The sequence below is a fragment of the Hoplias malabaricus genome, chromosome 5, assembly GCF_029633855.1.
Source record: "Hoplias malabaricus isolate fHopMal1 chromosome 5, fHopMal1.hap1, whole genome shotgun sequence".
Taxonomy (NCBI): Eukaryota; Metazoa; Chordata; class Actinopteri; order Characiformes; family Erythrinidae; genus Hoplias; species Hoplias malabaricus.
In genome coordinates this window covers 39985627-40013084 of record NC_089804.1, presented here as the reverse complement: position 1 = coordinate 40013084, position 27458 = coordinate 39985627, and the positions used below count along the sequence as shown (strand labels likewise).

Sequence of the window (27458 nt, the reverse complement as noted above, 5' to 3'; positions counted from 1 at the left end):
TGCTCTGCATCAGCCAAAACGGGTCACTATGCCCAACACCAAACACTGACTAGAAGAGTATAAACCCACTGGGCAGTACAGCAGCGAAAGTGTGTTCTTTGGCGTGACCAAGATCTAACCTTTTGCACCATCTTCTGTGGCAGAAGGCTTTCCACAAACTGCCTCAGGTACTCCCTGGATATAGCATAATGGAAGAAGGTCACTTTTCCATTAATAAGTCCCAGAATGGATGGGGTACGATGGGCACCAAGGTGGTTGGCCAGGCGCTTCTCATACCCAATGTCCACTACACCAATCCCCACACCTAAAAAAAAAAACAAGTTTATATAAAAGGGTGTTTAAACATTTTTAAGAATATTAAGACAGTTTTATAAATTATGGGTTATAAAACTAATCTGTAAGTATTAGAGTGAAAGGGGGAAAAGTAGTCTCAGCTTTAGTCACTCTCCTCATGCTTACACATATATCTAATGGGATTTAGTTGCAGCCTGCAGTCTGATTAGTTATATGCATGTCCATGCACACACATTTTCAAGCACATGGTATAAAGAGCCTAACAAGAAAAGCCTTTCAAAAGATTTAAACACAATGCATTCCATGATGAGCATTTCGGAACAAAATAGTGCTGAAGGATTGACAGTTCATGAATTTCACAGCATCCCATGTTTAGAAATTAGAGGTCTTGAGTGACCAGCAAACTTCATATAGGTATTTAACAACTGTTCTAATGGTGTTCCTTCATTAAATACGTTTTAAAACACACACCTAACAGCTCCAAGTCCTGAACCGTTTCTTTCCATATCGGCTCAATGTGGATGCAGGTGAAACACCACTCGGATGTAATCTTTATCAGGTAGGGCCTCTTGAAGCTATCAGGCAACACCTTGTTCATGTAATGTTCGTAGTGTAGAAGGTGTTTGCTGTCTGTGAAGTCTCGAGTAGACTGTGTAAAATGAAAGAAGGACTGGTCAAAATAGAAGTTGTCATGGAAGTGCCGGAAGCCCTGTGGTGCTTGACCGTGGTGCTGGTTCTCATCTGTCTGACCAAACCGGTCATAGTTTGCTCTCCGCTCCTCATTTGACAGGATCTACAGAGAATATGGAGAGTTAAGTGAAGCAGAGACATTTACCTTCCATAATCTTCATAGGATAATTGCATTCATAACAAATATGGACCAGCGAAAAATATGATAATGTACCTCATACGACTTAGAAATCTTGATAAACATATCTTCTGCCCCTGGATTTCTATTCTTGTCTGGATGCCTAAAATAAAGCATAAGTTATTGTGCATGCTTATGGAAAAACAGACATAAGTTACATTTTTGGACTCAGAACTGCAAATCTGTGTTTTAGCTGATCAGAAACTTCAATAGACATCACTATTCTTTGATTACTACTCACCACTCCCTTGCAAGCTGCTTGTACGCCTTCTTGATTTCAGCTTGACTGGTATGTCTAGACACTCCGAGAATTTTATACGGATTGAATTCAGAGGATGACACTGCGTAGTCCAAGAGCACCAGAAGAGCAGCCAGCCAGAATATCTGCCTCAGCCATGTTTTCAAGAGGGCTCCCATCCTTTTAGACTTGGGCAAGAAAGCTTTGGAAAGAACAGAATACAAAAACAGTTAAAGATAGGGTAGGGGATTAGTCCAAAAAACATTTTTTATATATTTCTCGAAATACTCTTAAAATCGTGATAGCAGCCTTTAAAGATCTGATGACACAAAGAAAGGGATTTGCTGTGTATATAAGCCAGAAAATAGCAGGAACATTGGTTTTGGAACTAAGAACAGGCTGGACCTGCACATGTATTTATTTGCGCATGTGCGGCTACATACATACATAATAGCACAACTGAGCGCAGGAAAATGGCGCATATATATATATACATATATATATACATACACACACACACACACACACCACACTTATACAGGACACGAGGTAAGGTGGTGTGTCTCGCTGTCTTATTTGTGTTTATTTGTAGGTACAACAAATATTCTCAAATATTCAAACACTCTCTTCGTGTTTAATAATGCGTTTATGCGTACATTCAAATGTAAATTGGGGAAGTGGCTTTGGAAGAAGGGCTGAAATAATCGGGTGGGACTTTTTAATAGGATTTCTTTCTAACCCCACCCACACTGACTGATTTGCAGAAAATCACTTACCCCATCTTTAAGGTCTTATTTATAAATTATTGTGTCATCTGATTAAGAAAGGGGACAAGGGTGATGTTTAAAAAAGAAAAAGAAGAAGAGAGCTCCTCTCTATATTATTATAGTTCATGTACCCAGCTGAGAAAGATTTACTGTTTATTTGGACTAAATACAAAATGAAAAAATATTGCCTACTGCACCTTTAACGCAGCTGTCATTCAGCTGCTATGCAACACCTTGCAACATGAGAGATCTTTTGAAACGCATAGCTAACGTTTTCTACCAAGAAGCATGTTTTGAACCAGCCTTAAATATTAGGTTATGCCCTATTTAATAATAAACTGATACCAACAACTCTGAATCAAATTTGCAGCGGTAGCTAGCTTTGCTAACTATAGAAACTCACAAAAGGGCTCTCGAGCAGGTACCGGACACCGGCTTAGAGTTCGAAAAATAAACCCGAAAACAGACAGGGCTTAAAATCTGAAGAAACCTGAGAAATGGCTAGAACTAGAGAAAAAAAGAGGACTGAGGACAAACGACCGGTGACTGTAAAGCCAGTAGAGGCGGCTAAACTTAACGTTTGTTTGGCCGGTTAGCTTAGCACAACACACTTTAACCACAAAAAACTGAACTGACAGACATAGGAAGAAAAACTCCCAAGTAAAATATATATTACCTGAATTGTAGCTCTTCGCATAATAATAATAAACAGTCAAATCTCAGCCGTGAATCCTCCTTGTAGACCCTCAGAGGATCCCGCTGACATCCTGCACTTTTCCTAGTTTTCGGGGGGAGAACCAAATAGCACCTTACTCCGTGCGTAGTGCACACGGTAATTTAATAAATAAAGGTTTAAAATCTACAGTAGTGAGTGATATGAAAGCGCAAATATTCAGGCATAAACTATACGACATGTATTAAAACATTTAGTAGAGTGTTATGGTAAATAATTTATCTTTTCCTGACCCTATTTATGCACTATGTAGGGAGTATGAATGCATTTGGGACATAGCCCCACCATCTAAACCATGAAGGAAATCCACCCTTCGAGATAAAAGCCTCCAAAGGAAAGTATTTTATTGCATATTAATTTTTAAATATTTATTTGCTAAATTCTTATTTTAATGAGATATTATTAGCTATATTTCATTACATTTATATCAGATAAGAACTGTGGTATTATTAGACCTGAGATTTTTCATCGACTCCACAGCAACCTTATTACATACTGCTTTCTTCATCTGCTGGTGCCGTTTGTTCTGGACATCTTCTAGTTCTTCATCAGTGGCCATTTGTCCAAATATTATTTACATGGTGAACTATTCTCACAGTAGTGGTACGAAGCAGTTGCACAGGACATGTTATTAAATATGGCATTTAAATACTCATAAAAGGAAAATAATCAGAATGCTTTAATTGGGTATATGTGACAGTATCTCCAATAATGGCCATTAAATGGCTAATATATAAATGATGTGGTTTCAGGTGCAATGGTTATTGTAAAGAAATTCAAAACAGCTCCTGTTTCCTTAGAGATGTGGATAGCAACCAGGGGTTGCAACATCTACAACTAATATATAGCTGTTTAATTTATCTAAAGGGTTTAACTTCTGAAACTACACCTGTCTTCTGAGTTTATATTTTCATAAAATCTTTTGAAATAGCATAGACCAATGTCTTATTCATCAGGTACAGTACTCAAAGTATAATATTTATTTGTGCTTGATGTCTAATTCCTATAACCAGCACTGTAAACATTTAGTTAATTCTAGTGTCTCTAGATCAGAACATTTCACATCAAATCCTTGTTTAACCTTTTAGTTATGTAGAAATTTAGAAATTAGCAGTCAGTCGTTAAGTACCACCTAATCTGAGGTTTACTAGACCACGGCTGCAGAGTAAGACTCACTCTGTTTGCTGACACCTTCAAGAAGAAAAAAGAAAAGGAAATGACTAACATAGCGACAACTACATTAGAGATAAACACAAATGCAGACACTGGACAAAAAGAAATCACTTTTAAAACAGCCTGTTTATTCATTTAGTTTTAAAAAATAAAAAATAAAAACTAAAAAGGACTATTTCACTGTCGCTATAAGAAACAGTACGGAAGCACTGAGAGTCTTTGAGCCTTTCTAGCTCTTCAAGTATGTTCATTCGGTTGATAGTTCTGAGGCGGTGCCTCTATCAAAGCAGGTGAACGAGGGCTTGGGACGTGGGGGCTAGTGATGAGGAGGCAAGGCAGCCTGGGTCTTTAGCAGGCCAAGATTCCACAGCCCAGTCTAGTAAGGCTCAGCTAATCAAACTGCAAACTCATGTGCAACAACTCCACTCATCTGTTCCTTCATCCAGTGATGACTACATCAGAAGTCCTGTCAGCAACAAAGGATCATACAGAAGAGATAATGGAATATGAAATAAAGAACACAGGAACATAAGGAGAGATTTTCATAAAAAAAGACAGATGTGTGATGAAAAAGAAAGGAAAGGGTTAAGGAAGGCTTAGACTAAAAGCAAGGCAGAATGCTTGTTTTAGAAAGGGGTAAAAGGTGAGTAGTGATAGTGATGAATGTTATGCTGATGAGGGGGATTTTAAATCCTGTGCATTCAAAAACACTCTGATGTTATTTCCCTGTTTAAAAACAAGATCCCAGTTATTTGCATAAATGTATACATCTGAAGATAATTACAAGGACTCCAATCAACACAACTTGCATCACTTTCAACAACAAAGGAAAAGAAAATAAGGAACAACTCAGAATTAAGATTTCCTCCTGTTGGCGGAAAAAAGGTCTTCATCAAAATGTAAACAAATTCACTCCTTGGGTAAGGAAAAAAAGCAAAAAATAAAGTCTGAGTCCTCCCTTCATATCCATCTCGACTGAGCCACGCCTCTGTGAGCTTAGAGCAGCTGAGGCAGTATGGTAGTCTCTGCCCCTTTTTTATGCCCTTGTCTTCTGTCCCTTCATCAACGCAGATCTCCCTCTGCAGGTCATCTCGGGTGCAGCAGGAAATGGTCCAGATACTGTGACAAGACCTCCCAGTTCCGCCACAGAAAGGCCAGGACGATGACCAGGAGCAGGGTGGACATTGTGCGGCTGCGCGTCTTCATAAGCGGCACTACGCAGTTCGCCACCGTGGAGACGAACACCAGCAGGACTGCCATGACGGCTAGCAGCACGTTGATGAGTTTGCCGAGTAAAGTGCGTGCTGTGGCATTCTCCAAACCTTCCAACTGCACCACCTGTTGCTGTTGCTGCTGCAACTCCATTTTGGAGATTCTTGTTTGGCAGGCTTCCAGTGCTTCCTATAGACAATAAGGTTTTACTAACACAGTTAAGACATAAATCTGATATAAATACAATCATACTTTTTAGCTATTCTTGTGAAATGAGTTTTTAGCTGTGGATAATCATTGCAAATATCTAATTTTATGGTCTGGTATAAATACTGCTTAATTAATTTGAAATTTTTAAGAAATTCTACATATTTAGACAGCACAATGCGAGTTTGGGTTTCGTCCTTAAATGATTTTTCAACCCATTACAGAGAGAATTGACTACCTGTATGTCCCTGGCCCTTTCGTAAGATTGGTATGCAATTTTTTCCTCCATGCTGGCCAGCTCCTGTTTCAAATTTAAAATTTCATTCTGATGGAGTTCTGTGAGATCATTCAACTGCTCCTCTAGACGTTCACACCTGTCAGAACACATAAAAAACAGTTAAACACATGCTTAGAATGATCCCAGGACCTCAAGAGTCGACTCCCAAATCATCAATGTAGAATTTTAGTTATGGCAGGCATGTTATAGTAAACTAATAAAGCATTTTAAAAACCAGGTTCAGTACAAGACTAGTGCCCATCTCTGTCTCCAGGACAAACTGAAGGTTTTCTGATCTCGTCCTTTATCTTTTTTTTTTTTAATTTATAGTCAGTAGAGTATTAATGTTTATGCACTGAATTGATATTTCTTATTTACTTGCTCAAATTTTTGAAAAATAAGTTTTAAGAACTGAAATAAATTAGTCAAATGTGTGCCACAAGCCTTCTCAGTTTTTGAGCATTCTGTGTGGGCGTGTACCTGTATCTCTCTTCCTGCAGGGCCTGCATGATGAGGGTGTAGTCCCTCTGATAGAGACTCTTCAGGCTATCAAATGACTCGTCCAGTCTGCTCTGGTTCACTCTCAGCTCCTGGATCTCATGAAATAGCGCATCAAAGCCTGAGCTTTGGCCATGCTCCAAGGTGTTGCCTTTGGAGCTAGGGGGGCCTCCGGGTGCCCCTGCAGTGCTGTTAGCCCCCGCTGAGCCTGATGTGGCACTGGAGCAATCGTCCTCGCTGCCATACTTGGGGCTGGATTGCAGCTGGCCCGATGCCAGGACCCTGGCTCCTGATGGCCCGGCCCCTGAAATGGTCTCATCACCCTGAGGCTCATCTAGAGAGTCCTTCAAAGACGAAATGTTGTCTGCACTGCCAAACTTGTTGCGGATAAGAGAGGCGAATTCTCGAGGTTTGGACACCACTGCGCCTGCTGCCGAGTGAGTGGCCTGTGAGATGCTTGAAAGGCCACCAGTCACCTGATAAAGAAAAGTGAATTCACAACAATTAATAACTGTCAATTAATTACATTTATAAATCATAAAAACATACAGCCAAAATTAACTGTACACTTCATTAGTCATCAAATGCCAGTCACGTCTAAATACAGTGGAACCGCTACTTACGAACTTGATCCGTTCCATGAACTGGTTCGTCAGTGGAAAAGTTCGTTTCTCGAGTCAATTTTCCCCATTTAAAATAATGGAAAAGCAATTAATGCATTCTAGCCCCCACCCCGAAAGTGCACTGATATATGTTTACAACACTCTCAAATTAGTAAAAAATATATATGTAGCGTTACTAAAAATAAAAAAGAAATACAGTGGAAACAGTAATAAACAAGAAATAAAGTTGTAAGTGGTTACACATCACTACCTTGAAGACGTGACGACTGGCTGGAGGAGTAACACAGGCACTGGCTGTATGACGGGAGGTGGGGGGTGGGGGGAATAACGGAGAGTAGGTGGTGAATGTGGGGAGACGAAGCGTAGATACGTCTTAACTTAGCACGAATTTCGATGTCTGCTATTTACACTAATGCTAAATTGCTAAAACTACAATGTGCTAATCTTAAAAGCTCACTCAAGTCTGGGGGCGCTGGGAGACTCGTCTATTGGGGTCAGTGGTCATTTCCAGCCGCCAGCTCGGAGGAGACTCGGTTCGTTTCTAGAGTCATGGTTCGTTGGTGGAGGCAAATAATATGCAAATGCCCGATTCGTATCTTGGAAAGTTCGTTAGTATAGGCGTTCGTTAGTAGAGGTTCCAATGTATTTGTTAAATTAATTTTTAATAAGCAATAATCTGCTTCACACAACACGTTGATGATCAGTCTATTTTAAATTACCTGACCACTCAGAAATAGTAAGACACATTTTATCATATCTCACACCGGTTAGCCGATACTGATATGATTTTCTGTTTCATGTAATTAAAGCAAATTCACATTGGATTAATGCAAAAATATTTATTTTTATCATAGGTTGTCATAGGACAAGTCTTTTCCTCAGTATTTGTACATTTCCGTACTTGTTAATTTTGTCTTTTAGGTTTATTAGTGGGCAGCACAGTGTCACAGTCACATAATTATTTTTCTTTTTCTTTTTTAAACCATATAAGCAACTACATTATACAGTCATTCTAAAAAACAGGAATTCCACTTTACTTGAATACATCCAGACCACAACAACCCATATTAGTTTCCAATATTTTCATTCTCCCACACTATAAAGCCAGCAGAAAGAGCTCTACCTTGGCCCCAACATCCTTAAGGCCCTGGTGCATATCCCGTAGTACATCTTTGGGCTGGCGTGGAATCCCATTGTGCTCCACTTCCCTCAGTTTGCGACGGTAGTGCTCCAACTTTCTTTGCAGCTGCTGGATGGTCTGAGCTGATTTTTGGTTCTTCTTCTCAAACACCTGCTTGATGCGAGCACTCTGCTGCTTGTCTGCATTGTTCGCCAGCTTCAGATACTCAGCCACATTGTCGTCACGTGCGGTCTGCTCGATCTTGATCTGCTCGGTCAGCTTAAGTATCTTCTGCTGCAGCTGGGCAATGGCCTGCTTTGTGCGCTGAGGGTCTGGGGTGCCATCCACAGAATCTACGCCATAAGGACCGCCATCTGAACTGCTGGACAGAGCGTTGGGTGATACAGCTGGGCCAGACACGTCCAGTCGATCCAACTGAAGGAAGGAAGTAAGAAAAAAGTGCAAGTGAAGATCAATATTAGCGATTCAGAAAGAAGTTTCAAGAGTAAAGACAACTTCAATGCAAAATTGCACAGCATGAATAAGCATAAATATGCAACACTAGCAACACTGCTTACAAATCCTCACACAAGAACAGCTTACAGATTCATTTCACCCCCCAGCTCAATTATGCTCTCAAATCTTTCATGAGTTGTTATTCAAGCTCATCTCGTCCTCACCAACTGAAAAATTACCAATAAATCAGCAATTGACTGAGAAATCACCATGATCAAGAGCTCACTCCTGTTGCAGGCCTTAACGGAGAACACAGCAACTTGCTTTTCAAACACTATATCTCAGGCACTACACTAGTCAAAAGAGACTCTGACTGTTGAACTTCTGCACTATGACAAGAGTCCTCAAATGCTCAGAGATAATGTCTGAAGATTACTGATAAAGAACCAGTACATTGCACTAATATATTAAACTAATATCTAAACAGAACTAAACAGAAAAATAAAAAAGGACAAGTGGCATAAACCAAAACTCAAAAAGGTTTTATTAAAACTGAGCATGAAATATTTTGGACTTGAACTATGACCAACTACTCAGACACACACAAACAGAACAAAAAATTTCAACATATTTATCAAGGATATTGCCTTCACTGATCAACACACATCAGGATCGACAGGAACATATCAGGCTTCCAGTAAGTGAACCAATGTGCCAAAAGCACCAATTTCCTTTGTCCAAGTGCACTCAGAAAAATCAATAAAAGCTCCCATCAAAGCAAAAGGCCTCCATATACTCTTCCTTTGCTGAAGTCTGGGATATCATAGTCAGACAATTTCATGTAGGCATAAAACGCAAATTATCTTCCAGACAGAAAATAAGTGGTAGATCTGCTCTTCTACTGAATATAATGCCTGGGTTAGTCTGGGTTACACTCACTGAGGAGGAAACTAAGGAAAGGGAAGGAACCACTGACACAACAAATCAGTCTATTTCTTTGTCAACAAACTCTTCCATATTACTACACCTCTTCTAAGTTTGTCTTTAAACATCTAAACAACTCTGACGTTTAAAAATGGTGACTAAATGCTTGCTTTCTACAAGATAAACATCTAAATGATAAATATAACTTTTCACCTGATGTTATCAGCTCTTATAAAGAGTTTTATCCTCTTAAAAAATCAGCTTCAAAACTTTCATGTGGTTTAGAGACCTGGACTACATACTGAGGCCAATTGCTTTTTGCTGTAGCAACCAATGTTATGTCATTTGACTATCAAGGACCTTTAACAGTGTCATAAGACCCTGACCACACCTGCAGAATGTACTGCTTACTCTGCTCTTTTTTTCTTTACCTGTAAACCTTTTTCACCCCTTGTCGATCCAGAGAGGCTTTTCCACTTGACAATGGTCTTGTTATCTCAGATCCTGCAGTTCAGTTTGATTAGGTCAGCATTAAAGCCTCCTAGTGAACTGACGTGTAGGTTGAAACATTTAGCCACTAGCAGGTATACACACTAAGCCCTTGTGACAGACAGATGACATGAATGAAAACAGAAACCACTATGGTGACAAATATTGCAATTAAAATTACTGGAGTTAAAATGTGCAGCACAAAAAAGAGTGAAGTGTTTTGCCTTCCCCTAACTCTGAGCTAGGGGCTCACTTACAGACTCTGGAATGACTGACAACACTTGAGCATGTCATTCCACTGGGTAAGGAGAAGCACAGACCTCTGGATGGTTCCAGCATGTCCTCTGAGTTCCAGGTGAGTCAAATGACTTTGGCATGTTACAAGACTCCTCGGAATGTCTGTTGAATAAACCTAGCTGAAGAAACTACAAAAACTAAAGCAGCAATATCAGATATTTTACTCATGCTACACTGTCTCATTCAAGTCCTCCATATACATATTGAAAGCAGAAGTGCCATATTCTAGACAGAGGCATAACAGAGTTACAGAGAGAGCACTGTCAGGGTAACAAACGCCTCTGCCTTTCACCCTCCGTGGACAGTAAAATAGCTGCACCTGTTTCGTATGTGCAAACATGTCCTATGGCTAAATACAAAGGGAGGGCACAGGTAGCCACACGCCACATCCTAGTCCAAAAACAAAATGTGCAAGGCGTTGGTTTTTACTACACTCTAAATGAGTTCATTGACCCAGAGTGCTCCCAGAAACAGCTAAATATAGCAAGGCTTAGAGAACATAGTGACCCGCCACACAAGCTCCCTGACCTGTGAGCACTGTCATCCCGGCCCATCCATCCTGGAGTATAATCAGAATAATCAGAGCCTAGGGGCTTCTCAGAGACGCTGAAAGTTGGTAGAAGATTCAGGCAATCTGCTATGACGCACAAGGACACACACTCTCAGGCACATCCATAACCCACTAGTGCCACCACAATACTCTATTTCATTCATGGCTCATAGATATGAACACAGCTATAGAGGCATGTGATCACAGAAATGTAAATGCAGTGACATTACTGGCATCAAACACTGGAAATAAATGGTGCATGCTAAGAATGCACCACCCTGTGCACACATTAAACCTTATATAACAAATATCTTTATTCCATGCAGAATAAACCAAATGCCTGTGTACACTCATAAGTATAATAGCGTGAAAGTATACATACTAATTATATTACCGACACTACTAATTATTGGGTTTATATCGCCTCTTTCCCTTCAAACTGCATTTTGATATTCCTTGGAAGATTCCTGTTTAGCTATTGTTATACAAGGACCAATGGGAAATTTGTCTTTTAATATAGGTACTAAATGGGAATATTTGTTCTTATATTTAAATCTAGAAAATATTTTCTTGCAGGTTGCCATTAAAAACATTTTCAAAGCCATAATACGTTTTTTAAAAAGGGGAAAAAGAAATATGTAGCATATTTGACATGGTGGCGGCATGGTGGCGCAGCAGGTAGTGTCGCAGTCACACAGCTCCAGAGGCCTGGAGGTTGTGGGTTCGATTCTCGCCACAGGTGACTGTCTGTGAGGAGTTGGTGTGTTCTCCCCGTGTCCGTGTGGGTTTCCTCCGGGTGCTCTGGTTTCCTCCCACAGTCCAAAAACACACGTTGCAGGTGGATTGGCGACTCGAAAGTGTCCGTGTGTGAGTGAATATGTGTGTGTGTGTCTGTGTTGCCCTGTGAAGGACTGGCGCCCCCTCCAGGGTGTATTCCTGCCTTGCGCCCAATGATTCCAGATAGGCTCTGGACCCACTGCGACCCTGAATTGGATAAGCGGTTACAGATAATGAATGAATGAATATTTGACATGTATTTTACCAGTCTCTAGTCCTCTAGTTTTAACCTCTAGTCCTGGAGATGTATTGTTCTGCAGTGTATTATTTTCCCAGCACTACAACTGCAGCTAAAATTCACGGAATCCTTCAAAGTTAGCCAGTTAGCTGAACACAAATAGCGAGAACATCGAAAAAATGTGCAGAAGTGTTAGAATAGAGCTGAAAAGTCCCCGTCTACTATTACGTTTAATGGTGTTAAAATCATAAGGCAAACTGAGTCCTGACAGAAATTGTAATCATTGTTACATCTTTTATATATGTGCCTACTCTCTTTCTAGAGCAGAGCCATAGTATCCCTAGTGGCTTCAGTTCTATGGCTAAATAGTAAAGACTTGTCTATAGCACCCACATTTTATGGTGAATAAAGACTAGTTTTTTAGATAATGTTTTTCTTCAAATGATAGTTGCACTAAGGCTAGTCTGATTTTATTTAATAGTCTGTAGATCAGTGGCTCAGCTTGAAGCGTTCACTGACACTAAATATGATTGTATGATTTATTTCGGTACTTTGGTCAACTGTAAATAAAAACTATAAATAAAATCTTTGTTAAATGTTAAATTTATTAACACAATGAGGCTCGTGCATATTATACTGCACTACAAAATACAGCATAACATGACGCATTTTAAACAATACCATTTTAAGGCTGGAAGGCCTCATTAAAACCAGTCTTACACTCTATGAAAATTGCTACATGGTTGAGCCTGATCTATAACCAGGAAAGTGGCTCTAAAAGCTTTAACTGTAATTAAAGGACCTCACCTTGGACACAGTGAGCAAAGAAATCAATTTATAAGAGCCTTTTATTACTTACTCTCTCCGATTCCTCAGTGGAGTGGTACCCGGAGGTCAGCAGCATGTCGGCCAGAGCAGGACTGCTGGGAGTGTCCGTGGTGGAGGAGGAGCGTGGGCGCCCAGCCTGTAGTAAAGCCTCCTGAGTACTACGCCTGTGGATCTGGGGGCTGCCTTTTTGGGGGGCCTCCACGCCCCCCCCGGCCTTGCTGCGGCGACTTTGCAGGCTGGTTCCTCTCTTCATCATGGGGGGGGCACCTCGGATCTGCTGCAGCACACGGCTCAGAGCTGCAGGGGGGGCGGAAGCGGGGAGGTCAGAGTCGGAGGAGGTGGCGGCGCTAGGGGCGGGCGCTTCCCCCAACTCTGGCCCCACCTCTATGGCCTCAGGAGCAGGGCCCAAGGAGGAAGAGGCGGAGTCGTGTGGAGAGACTGAGGAGCGCCGCCGCTGAGGCTGGAAGAGCTGCTTCAGGCCATGACCCAGTGCACCCATGTTCTCCAAGGCATTGTGGGTAATTTTGGACAAGCCATGCTCGGGCTCTGAAGCCCTCCTGCCCGCCTCCGGCTCTGCTCGGCCCCCAGAGTCCGGCTCCTCCGCACCAGGTTGCTCACTACCACCCTGCTCCATCAGGAGGCGCCAGTCTTGCTCAGAAGGTCAGTATGGTGGCGGGGTCTACCTAAGCCCCGCCTCCACTAGCCCTCTGACAGGCTGGTTCAAAGCCAGGAAGCAGGGAAAAAGGCTGGAACTCAGGTGGACCCTGTGAGCGTGCATGCATCTGCAGATTGGCTCAAAGTCATGCTCGTCTACCACAGAAGGAAAATAAAATGGATTATGACATGCGGCACTGAGTGATGAAACACAAGCAGCAACTACAGCAGAGCTCAAACTAAAAACAAAAGCAGTAGTGCGTTGGGTTGGCTTTGAAAGATAAGGGTGTGGCCTTTTTACCTAATCCTATTGTATGGTGTCAGGTTCCCTGACTGATGTCATTAGGATATGACTCATCAGCATACCAACACGTTAAGCATGGTGTTAAGTCACAGAATAAACAAGCCAAACCTGTACATTTCTCAAAACCAACCCAATCATAACTACAATTGCTACATTAATGATGGTACACTCTACTAAGCAGTCTACATGAGTGGTGAGATGACAAAATAACTGCAAATTAATTCAAGCGGTGAATTTCTGAAATGTTCACAGGCTCCTGCTCAGTACTTTCCCGGTCTATTATAGCCTTCAATGTGGACCTTAGTACACAGGGTGAATGAAAAGGCCCAGGACACCCATTTACCTGAATACCCCAGCAAGTAATAGCTTAGGGGCCTTTAGGCTATGCCTGGAACATGGGCTCCGTCTTGAAAGCTGCCATATTGGATAAGGGCAATTTATCCATGGGGAAGGTGGTCATGTTGCATATCAAATAAATAAAAGGGTGTCCAGTATTATGCTGTAATTACTTTCATATATTTGTCTGTGTACTTGCATGTTAACTGTTTTATGTTCAGCATTTTCTAGTGGTTTCTTTTTGGCAGAGTGTGTCCTGAATTGTTAAAAATAATGTTGTTTTTGGTGCATGACTACAATATTCAAATAAATTTAATTACATATAAAAGCCAAATTTTCAAACGGTTAGAAAGAACCTTGTAAAAACAGGTTTTAAATATATAAATACAAAGAGAGCCATTTGGTGAAATTCAGTGCAGAAATTCATTTTTAAATAACCTTGAGGATGACGTCAAAAGCATGAACACAAGCTAAGGTGACAGAGCGGTATGTTGGGTGTCTGTGAGTCATGTGGGTTGAGTGGAGAGTAAACTGAAAACTGGAGCGAACCGAGGCAGGGTGCCCAACACTTAATGACAATCTCTCACTGAAGATATGGAGACAACAGCTCTGGTACCATTTTGGCCAAGCTCTTATCCATCAAGTGCAAAACATCACACACTTAATCATACACATTTTCAGAGGTAAGAGTGTTATGTTACACTGCCTGTAAAAAAAATTGGGTCCTGTAAAAAAACAAGGCTTAACATCCTCTTCTTAGAATACAAGGCTGATAAAAAGACACTACCCACACATTACAGCTATGAACACTCAATCTTAGCAATACATAAAAAGTGAAAGACAGTGTTCTGTGTAAGATAAAAAGAGAACAAGATAAAAAAGACAGACAGAAGACAAACAGCAAGGAAAAAGAGAATCCGAGAAGGATTCAGATAGAGAGTGTTGCTTACCATCAGTCCAGCCTGGCCTCCTCTGGCTCTCAATTCAGGAATGACTGTGGAAGAAAATGGACGCAGTTGTCAGACTCACTGGACTCAAACCAACGCCACAAAGATAAGAGACACTCATACACGCAAACAGAAGTCATCCAATAACCAGGCTCCTCTGTTTCTAAAGAGAAATCACTGCAAATGTAATGGAACCATGTCATGTTGGACAACATATCTCATTCTTTTAAATGTGTTTCATATTATTCTGTAAATATTGGTAAAATTTACTCATCTGATCATGTATGGAACACAGCCCATTTTGAAAATACAACTTATTTACATATTGCTGGCTACCTTCCATGAAAAAAGAAGAATCCACAATCTTCTCAGAAATAATCTGAAACTGACAACTGGCATGCATCATTGTTTTTTCCATGGGTAATAGATATCAGCCATTGCTTTTGACTTTTTGGCAAAAACCTTTATGGGCAATCACTGCACATAAGATTCCTATAGCTCTCAATGAGACTTCTACATGTGTCAACAGGGAATTCGGCTCACATTTCCTAAACAAACCCTTCTAGCTTTCTCATATTTGAAGGATGCCTTCTTTAGATGGCTTGCTTCAGCCCCTTTTATAGATGTTCAATAGGATTCAGATCAGGGCTTCCAGAAGGCCAATTCAAAACAGTCCAATGATTTGTTCCGGTTGGAGGATTCATGACCTGTGACTGAGACAGATCTTTTGGAACTGGGCAATATGTTTCTACACAGAATGCCTTGATATTCTTGAGACTCAATTGCACAGATTCAAAACACATGCTACTATGACTAGCCAAAAGGCTCCAGTTTTGTTTCATATGTCCAAAGGAGATATGTCCTCAGAAGCATTTTAGCTTGTCAATATCTTTGCTTTTCTTCTACATAACACATTATTGCTTACAAAGCAACGGATGTTACAACCTTGGTGTCAGCTTGTATCTCCGTGGAGGTTTTCCTTGGCTTTTTCTATCATTCACACTCTCTATCATTCTGTTCAATTTGGGGTCAGCCTTCCTCTGAAGGGGGCCATGTCCAGGGAGGCTGGCTACAGACTCGTGGACTTTAAACTTCCTGTTAATATATAAAGAAACACAAAAAACACAGGAACATCAAGCTGCTTGGAGTCTTATAGCCTTTACCTTTAACATGCTTGTCAGTAATATTCTCTCTGACTCCCAAAGACAAACCTGTCCTTCGATTTCTCTGGTCCATGTTCAGTGCAGTGCACAAGATAATATAAAACAACAGTGACTATTTTGTTTTTACTTATAATACTTTGTAGTATAAGCAATAATATATCACTTATCACACTTCCATTGCTTTAGCGTATAACAAATCCAAGGCATGCAAATAAACATGGGGCTTTCAGGAGGAATTTAACATTGCTTCAAAGGCTACCAACAAGGTGGTCCACATCTTATAAGATCACCCATTGTTTATCCTGAAGAACATATACAGAAAAATGCAACTATTAAGCCATCAACTGTCTACTGTAGTGTTAAAGCCTGGACTGCTTTCTGGATCAGACACAATTAGGCTTATAAGACTTCATCTCATCCAACTGTGCTCCAATCATCAACTGAAGAAAAATGTGTGGGGGTTTGTAGTGGAAACAAGTGAGCACACAGGATAAAGGTGTAACAAATACTGCATAAGAGGCTTCTATTAACCCACAGACTGATGAGAATCCTCAGATTTGTGTCACCTTTCTCTAGTAACCCAATTAATCAGAGCAGGTTATGAGGTAACACCACCCATAAGCACGCTTAAACCTTGTGTTTCAGAAACTAAACCCTTCAAGCTAACATTGATATGTTAGGTATGGTTTGGTAAATCACATTTCTACATATTATATATTATTTATTGATCAAATTAAAGAGGAAAGGATTACAGAGATAGGTGTTATTATAGTTAATAACGTGTTATTAGGCTGTTTTTTTTTACTCTGATGGAGCCACAAGGTCAGTGAATAAAGGTCATTTGTGTATTGTTAGCAAAGATATGTTGTCTATGGAACGCTGACAGAAAGTTTTGCCTTGTCCTACTAAACAAAAAAATAAGTCTGATGCCAGAAAAAGCATCCAGACAGATACAGAATATATACTTAAGAAAACAGATTACAAAACACGCATGCTTTCTTTTTATGTATTTCCTTCTGTGATCAAACTATTTTCTGACCTTTTAGTTGGTAAAACTGATTGATAAAACCCTCTACGTACTCAAGCTTGGCAAAATAAAGAGCGGCCAATTGGAGTCATTTACATATATCAGGCTTAAAAAGCACACTAACAAAAAGTATGCTGAATTCTAAAGCATAAAGAGAGGCTGAACAACATAATGTAAAAACAAATGAATCAGAACTGTTTAGTACATCTTTTAATGCATAAATCCATACAAAACAATGTCAGGAATACATGTATTGTAACAGTGATCAAAAGAAATTTAAATTGGAAAGCCCTGCTGCTCTGTGTGATTCCCCTACAGTCATGCCACCCTGCAGCTTCAAGAGCTCTGAGTGTAGGTCGGCTGCTGCAAGGATTTGTACTGACCCACTGCAGGCCAGGCAGACACCAACCAGTGCTCCCCAGAGAGACTCAACACACTCACATTCTTCTTCAGTCTTGTATATTTCCACTACACTTTAACTGGCAGAAAACCTCAAGTTCCAGGCTGTTATTCATAAAGTATGTCAGAGTCTGAGTGCTGAATTGAGAGTAAGGATGAACAATTAGTGGAACATTCCTAATGGTGACTTTCCTGGTGAATATTGTGACTGAGGTTTGTTTTTTCTTTCAATGTAGCTTTAGGACTATTTTTTTTTTGCACCGTAGACCAGCAGTCAATTTTTCTGGGCTATAAATCTGAATCCTAAATGTGACGAGCCAGTTCACAAGCTCTGTGCTATTAAGGTAGATTCCCTCTTTTTAAAATTGATCAGAAATCAGCAAAAAATATAGGATATGTGTGTATTTGCTGCTCTGTGTGGCATTAAACAAGTAGCACCACACCACTGTACATTAATCAACATTTATGAGCCAAGACTATGGTAAGGTGTGTAGCTACGGTCAGTTCTGTCCAGCAGTGAACTCTACAGCTTAAATCAAATCTGGAGAGAGAGAGAGAGAGAGAGAGAGAGAGAGAGAGAGAGAGAGAGAGAGAACAGAGAGCGTGAGTGTGTGCTGGCCTCCTATAATCCTCTTTACTCTGCTTCCTCCTACAAGCACATAGCTTCTTGAAACGCTGCTGTGGTACAACTGCACAATCAAACGATTTCAGCTCATCATAATATTACACTCTCGTTGACTCAGGGTCAAGCATCAGCCAAATTAACATTTCAGGTCAAATGTGCAAACAAACTATTATTTTTCAGAAGACTGAACACCCGTAGAGCAACTGCAGAAACTAAAATCAAACAGCGCACTTCAGCGGGGCAAACATGGACTGATCAAACCAGAGGCCTTCACCTGACTGAAAAAACAAACAGCGGACCGATTTTCTACAAACAGCTTCTGGTCAACAGCCGGGATGAGTCAAGGCTGATTATTCAGCTATTTGTTCTGGAGACTATGGACCCATCATTAACTTGCCACAATGTTTGTCTAGGGCTGGTAGAATTACTTAATTAATCTATTAAATAAAAAATATAAGTGAATAAAATGTTCCTTCTCAGCGAATCACTCAAGACTCATTCAACAGCTCATACACACGTTTGAATTTATTTTACTTCCACGTGGTGTTATTTTAGGTTTCAGGTTATCTGGTTTTTAAACAATTATCACTTAATTAAATATTGATATAAATATCAATAGTGATGTAGTCTGCAGTGGCAGTCTTTGAACTTTTAAATAGTTCTACAATAAAATTCTCTACATAACAGAAAGGTTAATATTCACCAAATTTCATTCCACTTCAGATAATTATACAGTCAGGACTGATAGTAGTGTCAGTGATAGGAACAATATGTCTGAAGCATTTTATGCTTCTAAAAACAATAAGACAAGAAACATCTTGGCCTGAAATGCTTTGTTGCTAAAGCTAAATGCAAGACAGTTTATAGTCGGTCAGAAAATAAAATTACTACTGTACCATTATATAAATTACATACAACAAATCATTTCACACTCTAAATGTCTTCTCATTTCAAAAACAGGAATTTTATGTTGAATTTTGAAAATAGGTGAAAGTACTTCTTGAAGTATAAGGCAGCATATGGAAAACATGTTCCTCAACCTCAGGCACTGATCAGTCCGCAGCACTAACCTTTATACAGCATCAATGGAGAATCATCAGATAAATACGATGGACAGCATAGTACTTGAACCACCGTGTCTCCAAACGTTTTCCTGTGGTGATGATGCTGTTGTGTTCATGTGCACCATGCATATTTAACCATACAAACAGTGGAGTGTCACTCACGCAAACAGAACGGCTTTCATATGTGAGACAGCTTTCATATGTGTGAGCAGCTTCACCCACCCAAACACGCCCAGAAACCCTCAGGCACTGCCGTAAAAAAGGTATCTGAAAACAAGCAACCAGCTCAAGCAGTTTATGCGAGCGGTATTAGAGCCACAGAGTAGACACTGTTTCAATTATTTATATTTATACAACAAAGCTTACCCTAGATCAGGGTCAAAAGATTTTAAAGTTAAAACACAGGTTTTCAGCAGAAATGTACAAATATTACAGAGTAACCCCCCATACTCATCATGGGCACTGCATTTGGTGCCTGAAATGGGTCAGCTCAATCTCCCCTATCAGTCTCTCCCCCAGCCTCATACAGCTCTGCAAGGTCACACTGAAAATCATAGTGTTTGTATGTGTTTTTCTCTTTGAAAGTGCACACACTCACTTTCTCAATAAGAACAATAAGAGAATGTGACAAATTAAATCTTTATATATCAGGCTACATCTTCTTGTGCTTTTGTCACTTGGTCCAGTTTCACAAATGTTTCATAGTTTTAAGATCACTTTAACTGTAGGAGGGTGTGAGAATTTGAGGTAAAGCTGAACTCTTAATTCTATAAAGCCTTTAGGAGGTCCAGTCCTGATTTGGTTTACTAACTCTTTACTCACTGATAACAAGATACAGACACACAGCACACAAGTCACTTGAAATCAAGTCAGAAGAGCCAGCTGTCTCCAGCTCTCACTGTTGGTACAGTTCACTATAAATGCCAAAACAATTGCCTTCAAGACACCATACCTCTGTCCATTCATGGGTTTGTCTGATGTCTTCTCTACAAAGAAAGATGACACAAAATAATCCAAGGGTCTAATCCAAAATAATCTCTTCAGGTCATAGACGATGGCTGGCATTCGATCCAGATGAGAGTAGTGGGTGTCCTTCCTGCTCCACTCTACAGGCCTTTGAACGTAGGTAATATCACATGCTACAAAGAGGAAAGGGAAAAGAAAGCAGATGAAACAGTTAGATCATAACGAAAAACAAAAAACAGACACGTGTCAGAATGACTAGACAATTTTGTGTCTTCCCTTAAAGCCTATCACTTCAAAGATAATTTTTAAATTGCAAAATTAGACTGTATCTCTTTGAGCGGTGACTGAAACACTACAGGCCATGTCGAGCATGAGCTATGCACGTCTTGACTAACATTTCCAAATGTGAATGTGACACTCGCCTCACGTAAACATGAATATGTTTGTATGAGTCGTCTGGTCACACATCTAACAAGTCTCTTTTCATTAAAGTGTCTCGGTAAGTACTGTTCATACAGCAACACAGCCTCTCCACAGTCCTTGAAGGCCATATATAGAAAGAAATCTGCTAGAACAGCTGATTGTTGTCATGATGTGATAAAAATGCAAAACACCTTTAGATATCCACTTATTTAGCCTAAAACAGGTCAGCTCCTCCCTCTTGGGCAGAAGTTATAAAGAGTGTTTGTGTCGGGAATGCTTCAAGCAGCCAATTGAAACGGAGTTCATCAAAAAAACAGCCAACTGGATGAAGAGAGGTTGGTAAATGTGTGAAAATGAGTGATGACTGTTTTTGGTACATAAAAGGACACAACACTGGGTTGAGGTGGGATGGAGTGGCTTTATAGTACAGTGACATTATACTACTGTATACATCCTGCTGTATCCCTGTACTTGCTGAGCTAGCTTGCTAGGCTTTTACTAGAGAAAGTTATTAAGACGACATATTGTAGTTATTGATGCAGATTTGTTATTGTGATAAATAATATGCTACATAGAAAAACAAAACAGAGATTGGATTCAGCCCAGTGTTTGACACTGCTGAATAAACATGACCGTACCCAGAATTACTGGACACTTGCAAACGTGGGAGGACTTCTGTATTGTTTCTGTATGCCCAAATAATGTTAATATCCTGAGAATGTGTATCCTGATATATTTTTGTCTCGTCACTCCAACCTTAGCATGCAGCTTCTACTCTGGATGGCCAGTTTACGCCCAGATTGCTGGTGGCTTGCAGTTTAATAAAACAGCATGCATGAGCACACAGCTCTGAAAATATCAAACTACAGTCCACAGATGAGCAGAGAGAAATGACAGCTCGCCGTTTACGAGGGTGACAGGCTGCCTCGTCCTGTTGGTCTGAAGTGTGGCTCAGTGAAGATTATCTAACAGACACCTGCTTCACGAATATGTGAACATGGATTTCCGACGTCGAAGCTCGGAAGAGGCACTTTGTCATCACTGACAAAGCACACACCATTAGTTGACGGATGCAGAGATAAGGGTGGAGACCTTTTGGGGTGCATTGCAGGAGGCCAGTTTTACTGGCCACTGTTTATATGGTTCTCGTCCACCCGATTAGTTAAGGTGTCCTGACCGTGTAATAACTCACAAGCGCTGCCGTATCGAGGCTTACGTTGCTCTTCATGTGAATATACCGTCCCACCTTAAACGTAACAACAGTTACATTCAAAAGCCATAGGAATTACCGTTTAATAGCTGTAACTGTTAAGGTGGAAAGGATAATTCGAAAAAGAAGACAAGCTCATCCTCTGCCTGCCTTATCAACCTATGGCTAAACAGGCTAACTTGGCTAGCAGTTAAGGTTAGCCCGCTAGCCTGCAAGGAGGGAGGTCGAGGGCAGTAACGAGGCGATACACACGGACAGTGAGCCACATTTCCCCACAGCCCCGACACACTAGGACCGAGTTCACCCCTCGGTGATTGTTTTAAAAAAAACAGATATAAACTTACATGAGCCCCGAGAACACGGAGCCGATGACCGTTAAATTTCTCCCGTTGAAGCACTCCCACTATGACGTCGGCAGCGCGGAGCGGCTCGAGCGCCACACACTGCGCGCGCTACAGTAGAGGGGCGTGCGATACGCCGCAATATCACATTGGCAGACTTAAAGGAGAACCCACCAAATCTTTAAAATGTCTGCGTAAATTAAAAGCCCCTCCAACCCAGCAGTCAACGCCATTTACGCTTTGGACCGTCAGTCTCACAGGGGAGAATTCAGAGAGCAAAATATTTACGTCAAAAGCCTAATCCACTCAGGGCAGCTCTTTCAAACTATAGGTGAGCAGGGGGAGTTGGAGGCTTGGACTAAACACAGGCCTTTTCATTAAGATATGAGGCGATTTTATTTTTAGGAAATAACTCATTCTGATGAACAGAGGATTAGTTTAATATATAACTGGAGGGGGATCCAGTGTGATGTAGAATGGTTCACAACAGGAAATCCACAACTAATGTTGGGAAAGCACCACCAGGGGTTGATGTCTCATTACACAAAAATGGGGGGGGGGGAAACTTGATAGTAATGTAAGCTTGCTTAAATGTTGGCACCTTTCAATAACACATGAGGGGAGCATTTAAGACTGACAGCTCACCCAGTTACCAAGAACTAAAATGAGCAATATTCCAGGCCTTGGTCACAATGTACACTAAATTCAGGCATGTGCTATTTACAATTTTAATTACATGAGGCAAAGAGGTAGCCTCCTGAAATTCCCCCTTTATGTCAGACCATGTGCATCCTGTATCCCTTGAATAGGCACCAAGCTAAGAACAGCCTTTACACTAAACTCCCAAGAAAGTTAAGTTAGTAGTTAAATTAACCTCTGTGTGCAACAAGAAAAACTACATTGAAATTTTTTACTTCAACCCAAACCTCCCACTTAGTCTGAAAGCTCCCAGTCTATTCTAGGCAAGCATTACCATGGTAACAGCTCCTGGTTATAAAGGGAAAAAACCCACATCAAAATATTTTTAAATTATTTTTATTTTATAACAGTGCTCAAGGTACACAAATACATTTAGTCCCATTTCCAGTGCCAACGAGCCAATTTTCAGGACAGCATTCAGGAACTGGGTTCACGGGTCTGAACGCTTCCTCCGTTCTGCCCTGCTTTTACCTGAAGGGGAGAAAGTTGAGCAGAGTAGGCCAGAGTGTTCAACCTTTGATTGGCAAGGAACTGATCATAAGCATTCTTGAGCACAAAGGGGTAAATTCTCATATCTCTTGATGCTTGCTTGGCTGGGTAGGATACCAGAGGGGTGTGGTATATATGCCAGGAAGAGTGTGGGTTCCGTCTTACTGGTGCGGATGGGTTAAACATTAGTGCAGGAGGCCCTTGGTAGACCGAGTAATCCCATCTCTGCGGGAAGTACACTGGTTGCTGTTGAGGGTCAACTTCTGGTGCAGTTTCAGAGAGAGGGTCACTCTGAGAACGTGGAGAGGCTCTGCCTACTGCCTGAGGTCCAGTGTGGACACTCCAAGAATACCTACGAGGATAAGACATCCAAGGCATTTGGTATGTCTGTTGAACATCAACTTGGTCAGGAACTGGGGGGCTATGTGACTGAACAGGAGATAAAGGATTATATGGTACATGTCCCAAAGAAGAGTCATATGAAATAGGCTGATCAACTATGGGAGGTTTAACTGTAGTAGTAGCTGCAACTGTGGCACTTGGTGTAGCCCCTGCTTCCCCAAAGTAGGGCTGCCAAGAATCAGGCAAGGAATAGTCATGAGGATACCACAGCTGATCAATGCTTGGCTTGGCAGGTGTAGTTGAGGTAGTGGTTTGAGGAGGAAGTGTTGGGCTCTTAGGATGGGAAAGGGGATACCCATACTGATTTGACCAATATTCAACATAACCCTGTTGAAATGGATTCCACACTGGCTGATCAGCTCGGGCCTTTGTAGGTGGTGGAGCTGTAGTTGTAGGAGCAGCTGTGGGGATCTTGGGGGCAGGAGGATACCCATAATGGTACGGCCAACGTGTAACAGCATGAAGAGGATCCCACACTGGCTGATCAGCTCGTGCTCTGGTAGGTGGTGGAGCTGTAGGTTTATGATGGGAAACAGGATAGCCATACTGATTTGCCCAATATTCAGCATAACCCTGTTGAAATGGATTCCAAACTGGCTGATCAGCTCGGGCTTTGGTAGGTGGTGGAGCTGTAGTTGTAGGAGCAGCTGTAGGGATCTTGGGGGCAGGGGGATAGCCATACTGATATACCCAATATTCAGCATAATCCTGTTCAAATGGATTCCACACTGGCTGATCAGCTCGTGCTTTCGTAGGTGGAGCTATAGTTATAGGAGCTGCTGTGGGAATCTTAGGGGCAGGAGGATGGTCATACAGAGGCCAAGGCCCAAGCATGGAATGGCCATAAGGATCTTGATATTGAGGGTGTGGTGGCATCTCAGCAGGCAGGGTGGTGGTTGGGCCCAGAACTACTGGGCAGGACAGCGTCAGCTCCCCATACATACACAGCACAGACAGCAGCCTGTTGGTACCCTGAAAAGAACCAACATTAGCATAGATGTCTCAAATGCCAGAGTTAACATTCAGATAAAGTTACCTTTGTCTTGAAGCAGCTGCTAGTATATGGAGCAGTTACAATCCAGCCACTTGCATCAGCCTCCAAAGTGAATTTACATTTGCCAACAGCTTTGCCCAGGGGCTCCCATTCTCCCATCACTTAAATAAAAATAAACAATTAACAGTAAATCATTCACATGCAGACCACTCAGTGGATTTCCAGGGGGGAGAAAGTGTAACAACCTTTCAGTGTTAAGGCACCAGTAGATCTTGCAATATGAATCAACATTGCAGAGGGGGAACAAGTGACAGTAAGTGGATTGGCCACAGGACAGGACATCTTCACTGGAGCACCCCACATACGCAGCGGTAGTATGTAACTGTCCCCCTGAAACAAAGGGAGAAGCACCAAGACATTTAAACACTATAGAAAAAAACTATAAAAGCAGATAATATAATGGAATTCTGAAATAATCTAGTTACATAGAGGAACAGTGCATTGAGCACAAGCATAACTTACCTCCTTTGAGATATGACACCCATCGTACTTAGCAATGAGGAGAACATCTCTGCGGGCCCTCTTCACAGAGAAGCCACACCGGGCAGGCACTTGTGATAATGGTACTGGGCTCCCCTCACCTAAGGAACAGCAGCACATGAGACAGCTCAGACTATAGCCAACTTCTTTTAAAAAAGGAGAAGGCAGCTAGTTCGTCCATCATAAATATAGCACAGCTTTTCTATGAGAGAAGTTTGCATACAGACATGTAATCAGCAGTAAGATTGTTCATAGGTAGAAGATCTAAATTACATGCCAGATGTTCATTATAGTTTTACTATAATGTTAACCACCAAGATATAGATTTAACTCCAATCCTTACCGCTTTCAACCAAAAAGTCAGGAACTGTTTTTCCCAGCATACGAAGAGTCATTGATTCATCACCACATTGTACAGAGGGCTTTAAACTCTGCAGTTTAAACTGCGCCAGCTGGTACTCCACTAAAATTAGGAACAATGAATACACCAAGATTACAACAGCTACTAAGGTAACAGCTTACTGACTCATGCACACTTTTCTCCAACTCAACATCAGCTCAAAAGAGTGAGATGTCAGGACGTACTTAAGATTAGATTTTTATATCTACCCCTTTAAATTAGGGGGAGACAGTATTGAAGGAACTAATTTTTTAAATACATAATACAAAAAAAAACAAAAACCCAATAACCATGTGCCCTGAGCACTTCTACAACAAGTCATGTCATGTATTAGTCAAGGCCTATGCTGAGGATGGATAAGAAGCAGGTTTATTTTCACATAAGGTGAGGGTACAAGCATCAAGATTCTCATAAGCTATTGATATTAAAGTACTACCAGTTAGGCCTGAGGACCTTCATGAGGCCTACCAAGGGAGGAAAGCCCTGAGAGTCTATAAAAACAGGTTTACACAAATTGACACATGCTCAGGGGACATTACAAGGACTTCTTAAAGTAACCTTATAACTACTAATTTAAGTCAAATGATTCCTGCCTGATCATGAATTAATTCTTCAGGTCAAGACACTTACCTGGGTCCTGAGGCTGATCAGACTGGAATCCTTCAGTATCTCCATCATGATTTGGATTCACACCAAAACCATCCTCCATTTTACTTGATTTTCTTTTATTCTGGTCACCAACTACAAGTGTGCCATGTCGGATAACTCTGTCTGAGACTTCTTCATGTAACGAAGTCAGGCAAAACGTTACAGGACTCAACATTGCTGCTGTAAGCAGGAGAATTAACTTTAGTATCTTCCATGACATGTCTATTTATCTTTAGCACATTAAGCCACAACCTAAACACCATAGACAACAACTGCAATTGTGCTTAGTCAGCATTAGATATGGCCACAGAGGTCCATTTATAGTGATGCACTAATCGAACTCACCTGTGACTAATTAGTGCAGATCACAAGATCCGCCCACGTGCTGCTCATTTTGGGCAATTGCAATAACATTAAAGAGGATGATGAACAGCTCTAAAATCACAAAAAAAACCCAACATTTTACATTAACTTTCTTTGAAAGCGAATAAGGTTTTTCCTTCTGTAAAGTTAGTATTAATGTTTGATAAATGTTTGTCTTTGGGGAGTGACAAATATTGATTTATTTTATTTTATACAAATACATACTCAGTGTGAGGTGGAAATATTGTATCATGAAATTTAAGATGCAGCCCTGCGGCAGGAGCTTGTGTTAGGTGCAAAACAGAAGAGAAGCTCTTAATGTTATGTGCTGCTTCAGATTTTTATTTTTCAGACTTTTAATAACACACAGTGAAAGTTCTTGGTAAATTCAATAATAATCGCAGTAGTTTGTGTTTGGACAAGTGTGATACAGAGGGGGTAAAACTAGCAATAGGGGGTTGTAAGCAATTCTACTGCACAGCCTGTTGCTCTGGGTCTTTATTCGTGTAAATCACCCTGGATTAGCATTAGAGAAAAAGTTAACTTGTATTCATATAATGACAACAGTGTGGCAAAATGGATAAAATGCAATTTTTTACACGACACCCTGTGGTGGTCTATGGATCAAATCTTATATGTAAATTATATTTAGTTTCATTTCAGATATTTCTAAAATTTCTACACAATTCTCAGCTTATTTCACTAAATCAGAATGAAGGTAAAGATTTATAAATCTCTGGATGGAAATCCCTAAGATCATTAGTGTTATCTCACAGTTTAATAGATGTAACTATAAATGAATTTAGAAAAGACATTTTATTTTTACCGTGCTCTTAAAACAAGTTGTACATACATTGGTAGACCCATTTCTTAGCCATTAGAACTGATGCATCTG

The 27458-nt window shown here is 40.8% G+C and overlaps 3 protein-coding genes across 5 annotated transcripts in view; all 3 read right to left on the bottom strand.

Moving 5' to 3' along the window:
• dnajc16l (DnaJ (Hsp40) homolog, subfamily C, member 16 like) overlaps window positions 1-2975 on the bottom strand; it is a 21727-nt gene extending 18752 nt beyond the window's left edge. Inside the window, exons 1-5 of the mRNA XM_066672350.1 lie at window positions 2844-2975; window positions 1404-1602; window positions 1199-1265; window positions 766-1087; window positions 120-304 (exon numbers count right to left, since the gene is read on the bottom strand). Of these exons, the coding sequence (XP_066528447.1) occupies window positions 120-304; window positions 766-1087; window positions 1199-1265; window positions 1404-1579 (750 nt within the window). The 5' untranslated portion in view covers window positions 1580-1602; window positions 2844-2975. The remainder of the gene's footprint in view (window positions 1-119; window positions 305-765; window positions 1088-1198; window positions 1266-1403; window positions 1603-2843) is intronic.
• A 1224-nt stretch (window positions 2976-4199) lies between these two features.
• On the bottom strand, window positions 4200-22182 carry tmcc1b (transmembrane and coiled-coil domain family 1b). Of its 3 annotated transcripts, XM_066671272.1 has the most exons (9): window positions 22032-22182; window positions 20041-20227; window positions 15756-15905; window positions 14814-14857; window positions 12601-13379; window positions 8014-8445; window positions 6250-6743; window positions 5731-5866; window positions 4200-5474 (listed from the first exon to the last, which is right to left on the bottom strand). In XM_066671272.1, the coding sequence occupies exons 5-9, from the start codon at window positions 13201-13203 to the stop codon at window positions 5160-5162; spliced, it is 1980 nt and encodes a 659-aa protein (XP_066527369.1). In that variant the 5' UTR covers window positions 13204-13379; window positions 14814-14857; window positions 15756-15905; window positions 20041-20227; window positions 22032-22182; the 3' UTR covers window positions 4200-5159. The 3 variants fall into 3 exon arrangements, with proteins under 3 accessions (XP_066527369.1, XP_066527367.1, XP_066527370.1); XM_066671270.1 differs by lacking the exon at window positions 15756-15905; XM_066671273.1 differs by lacking the exon at window positions 15756-15905 and having other exon boundaries at window positions 12601-12866.
• Window positions 22183-23070: 888 nt separating this feature from the next.
• Window positions 23071-26480, bottom strand: LOC136697213 (uncharacterized). Its single transcript, XM_066672244.1, has 6 exons — window positions 26183-26480; window positions 25496-25615; window positions 25135-25253; window positions 24858-25002; window positions 24655-24773; window positions 23071-24590 (listed from the first exon to the last, which is right to left on the bottom strand). Exons 1-6 carry the CDS (start codon window positions 26418-26420, stop codon window positions 23145-23147), a joined length of 2187 nt encoding a protein of 728 aa, XP_066528341.1. The 5' UTR covers window positions 26421-26480; the 3' UTR covers window positions 23071-23144.
• Window positions 26481-27458: the final 978 nt, after the last annotated feature.

Coding starts and splice junctions, on each gene's coding strand:
- tmcc1b (XM_066671272.1), bottom strand. CDS start 13,203: ATGGAGCAGGGTGGTAGTGAGCAACCTGGTGCGGAGGAGCCGGACTCT. Junction 8,446..12,600: donor CCACTGAGGAATCGGAGAGA/GTAAGTAATAAA, acceptor TCCTTCCTTCAG/TTGGATCGACTGGACGTGTC. Junction 6,744..8,013: donor TTAAGGATGTTGGGGCCAAG/GTAGAGCTCTTT, acceptor TTTCTTTATCAG/GTGACTGGTGGCCTTTCAAG.
- LOC136697213 (XM_066672244.1), bottom strand. CDS start 26,420: ATGTCATGGAAGATACTAAAGTTAATTCTCCTGCTTACAGCAGCAATG. Junction 25,254..25,495: donor TGACTTTTTGGTTGAAAGCG/GTAAGGATTGGA, acceptor GCTGTTCCTTAG/GTGAGGGGAGCCCAGTACCA. Junction 24,774..24,857: donor TGGTGCCTTAACACTGAAAG/GTTGTTACACTT, acceptor TTTTTATTTAAG/TGATGGGAGAATGGGAGCCC.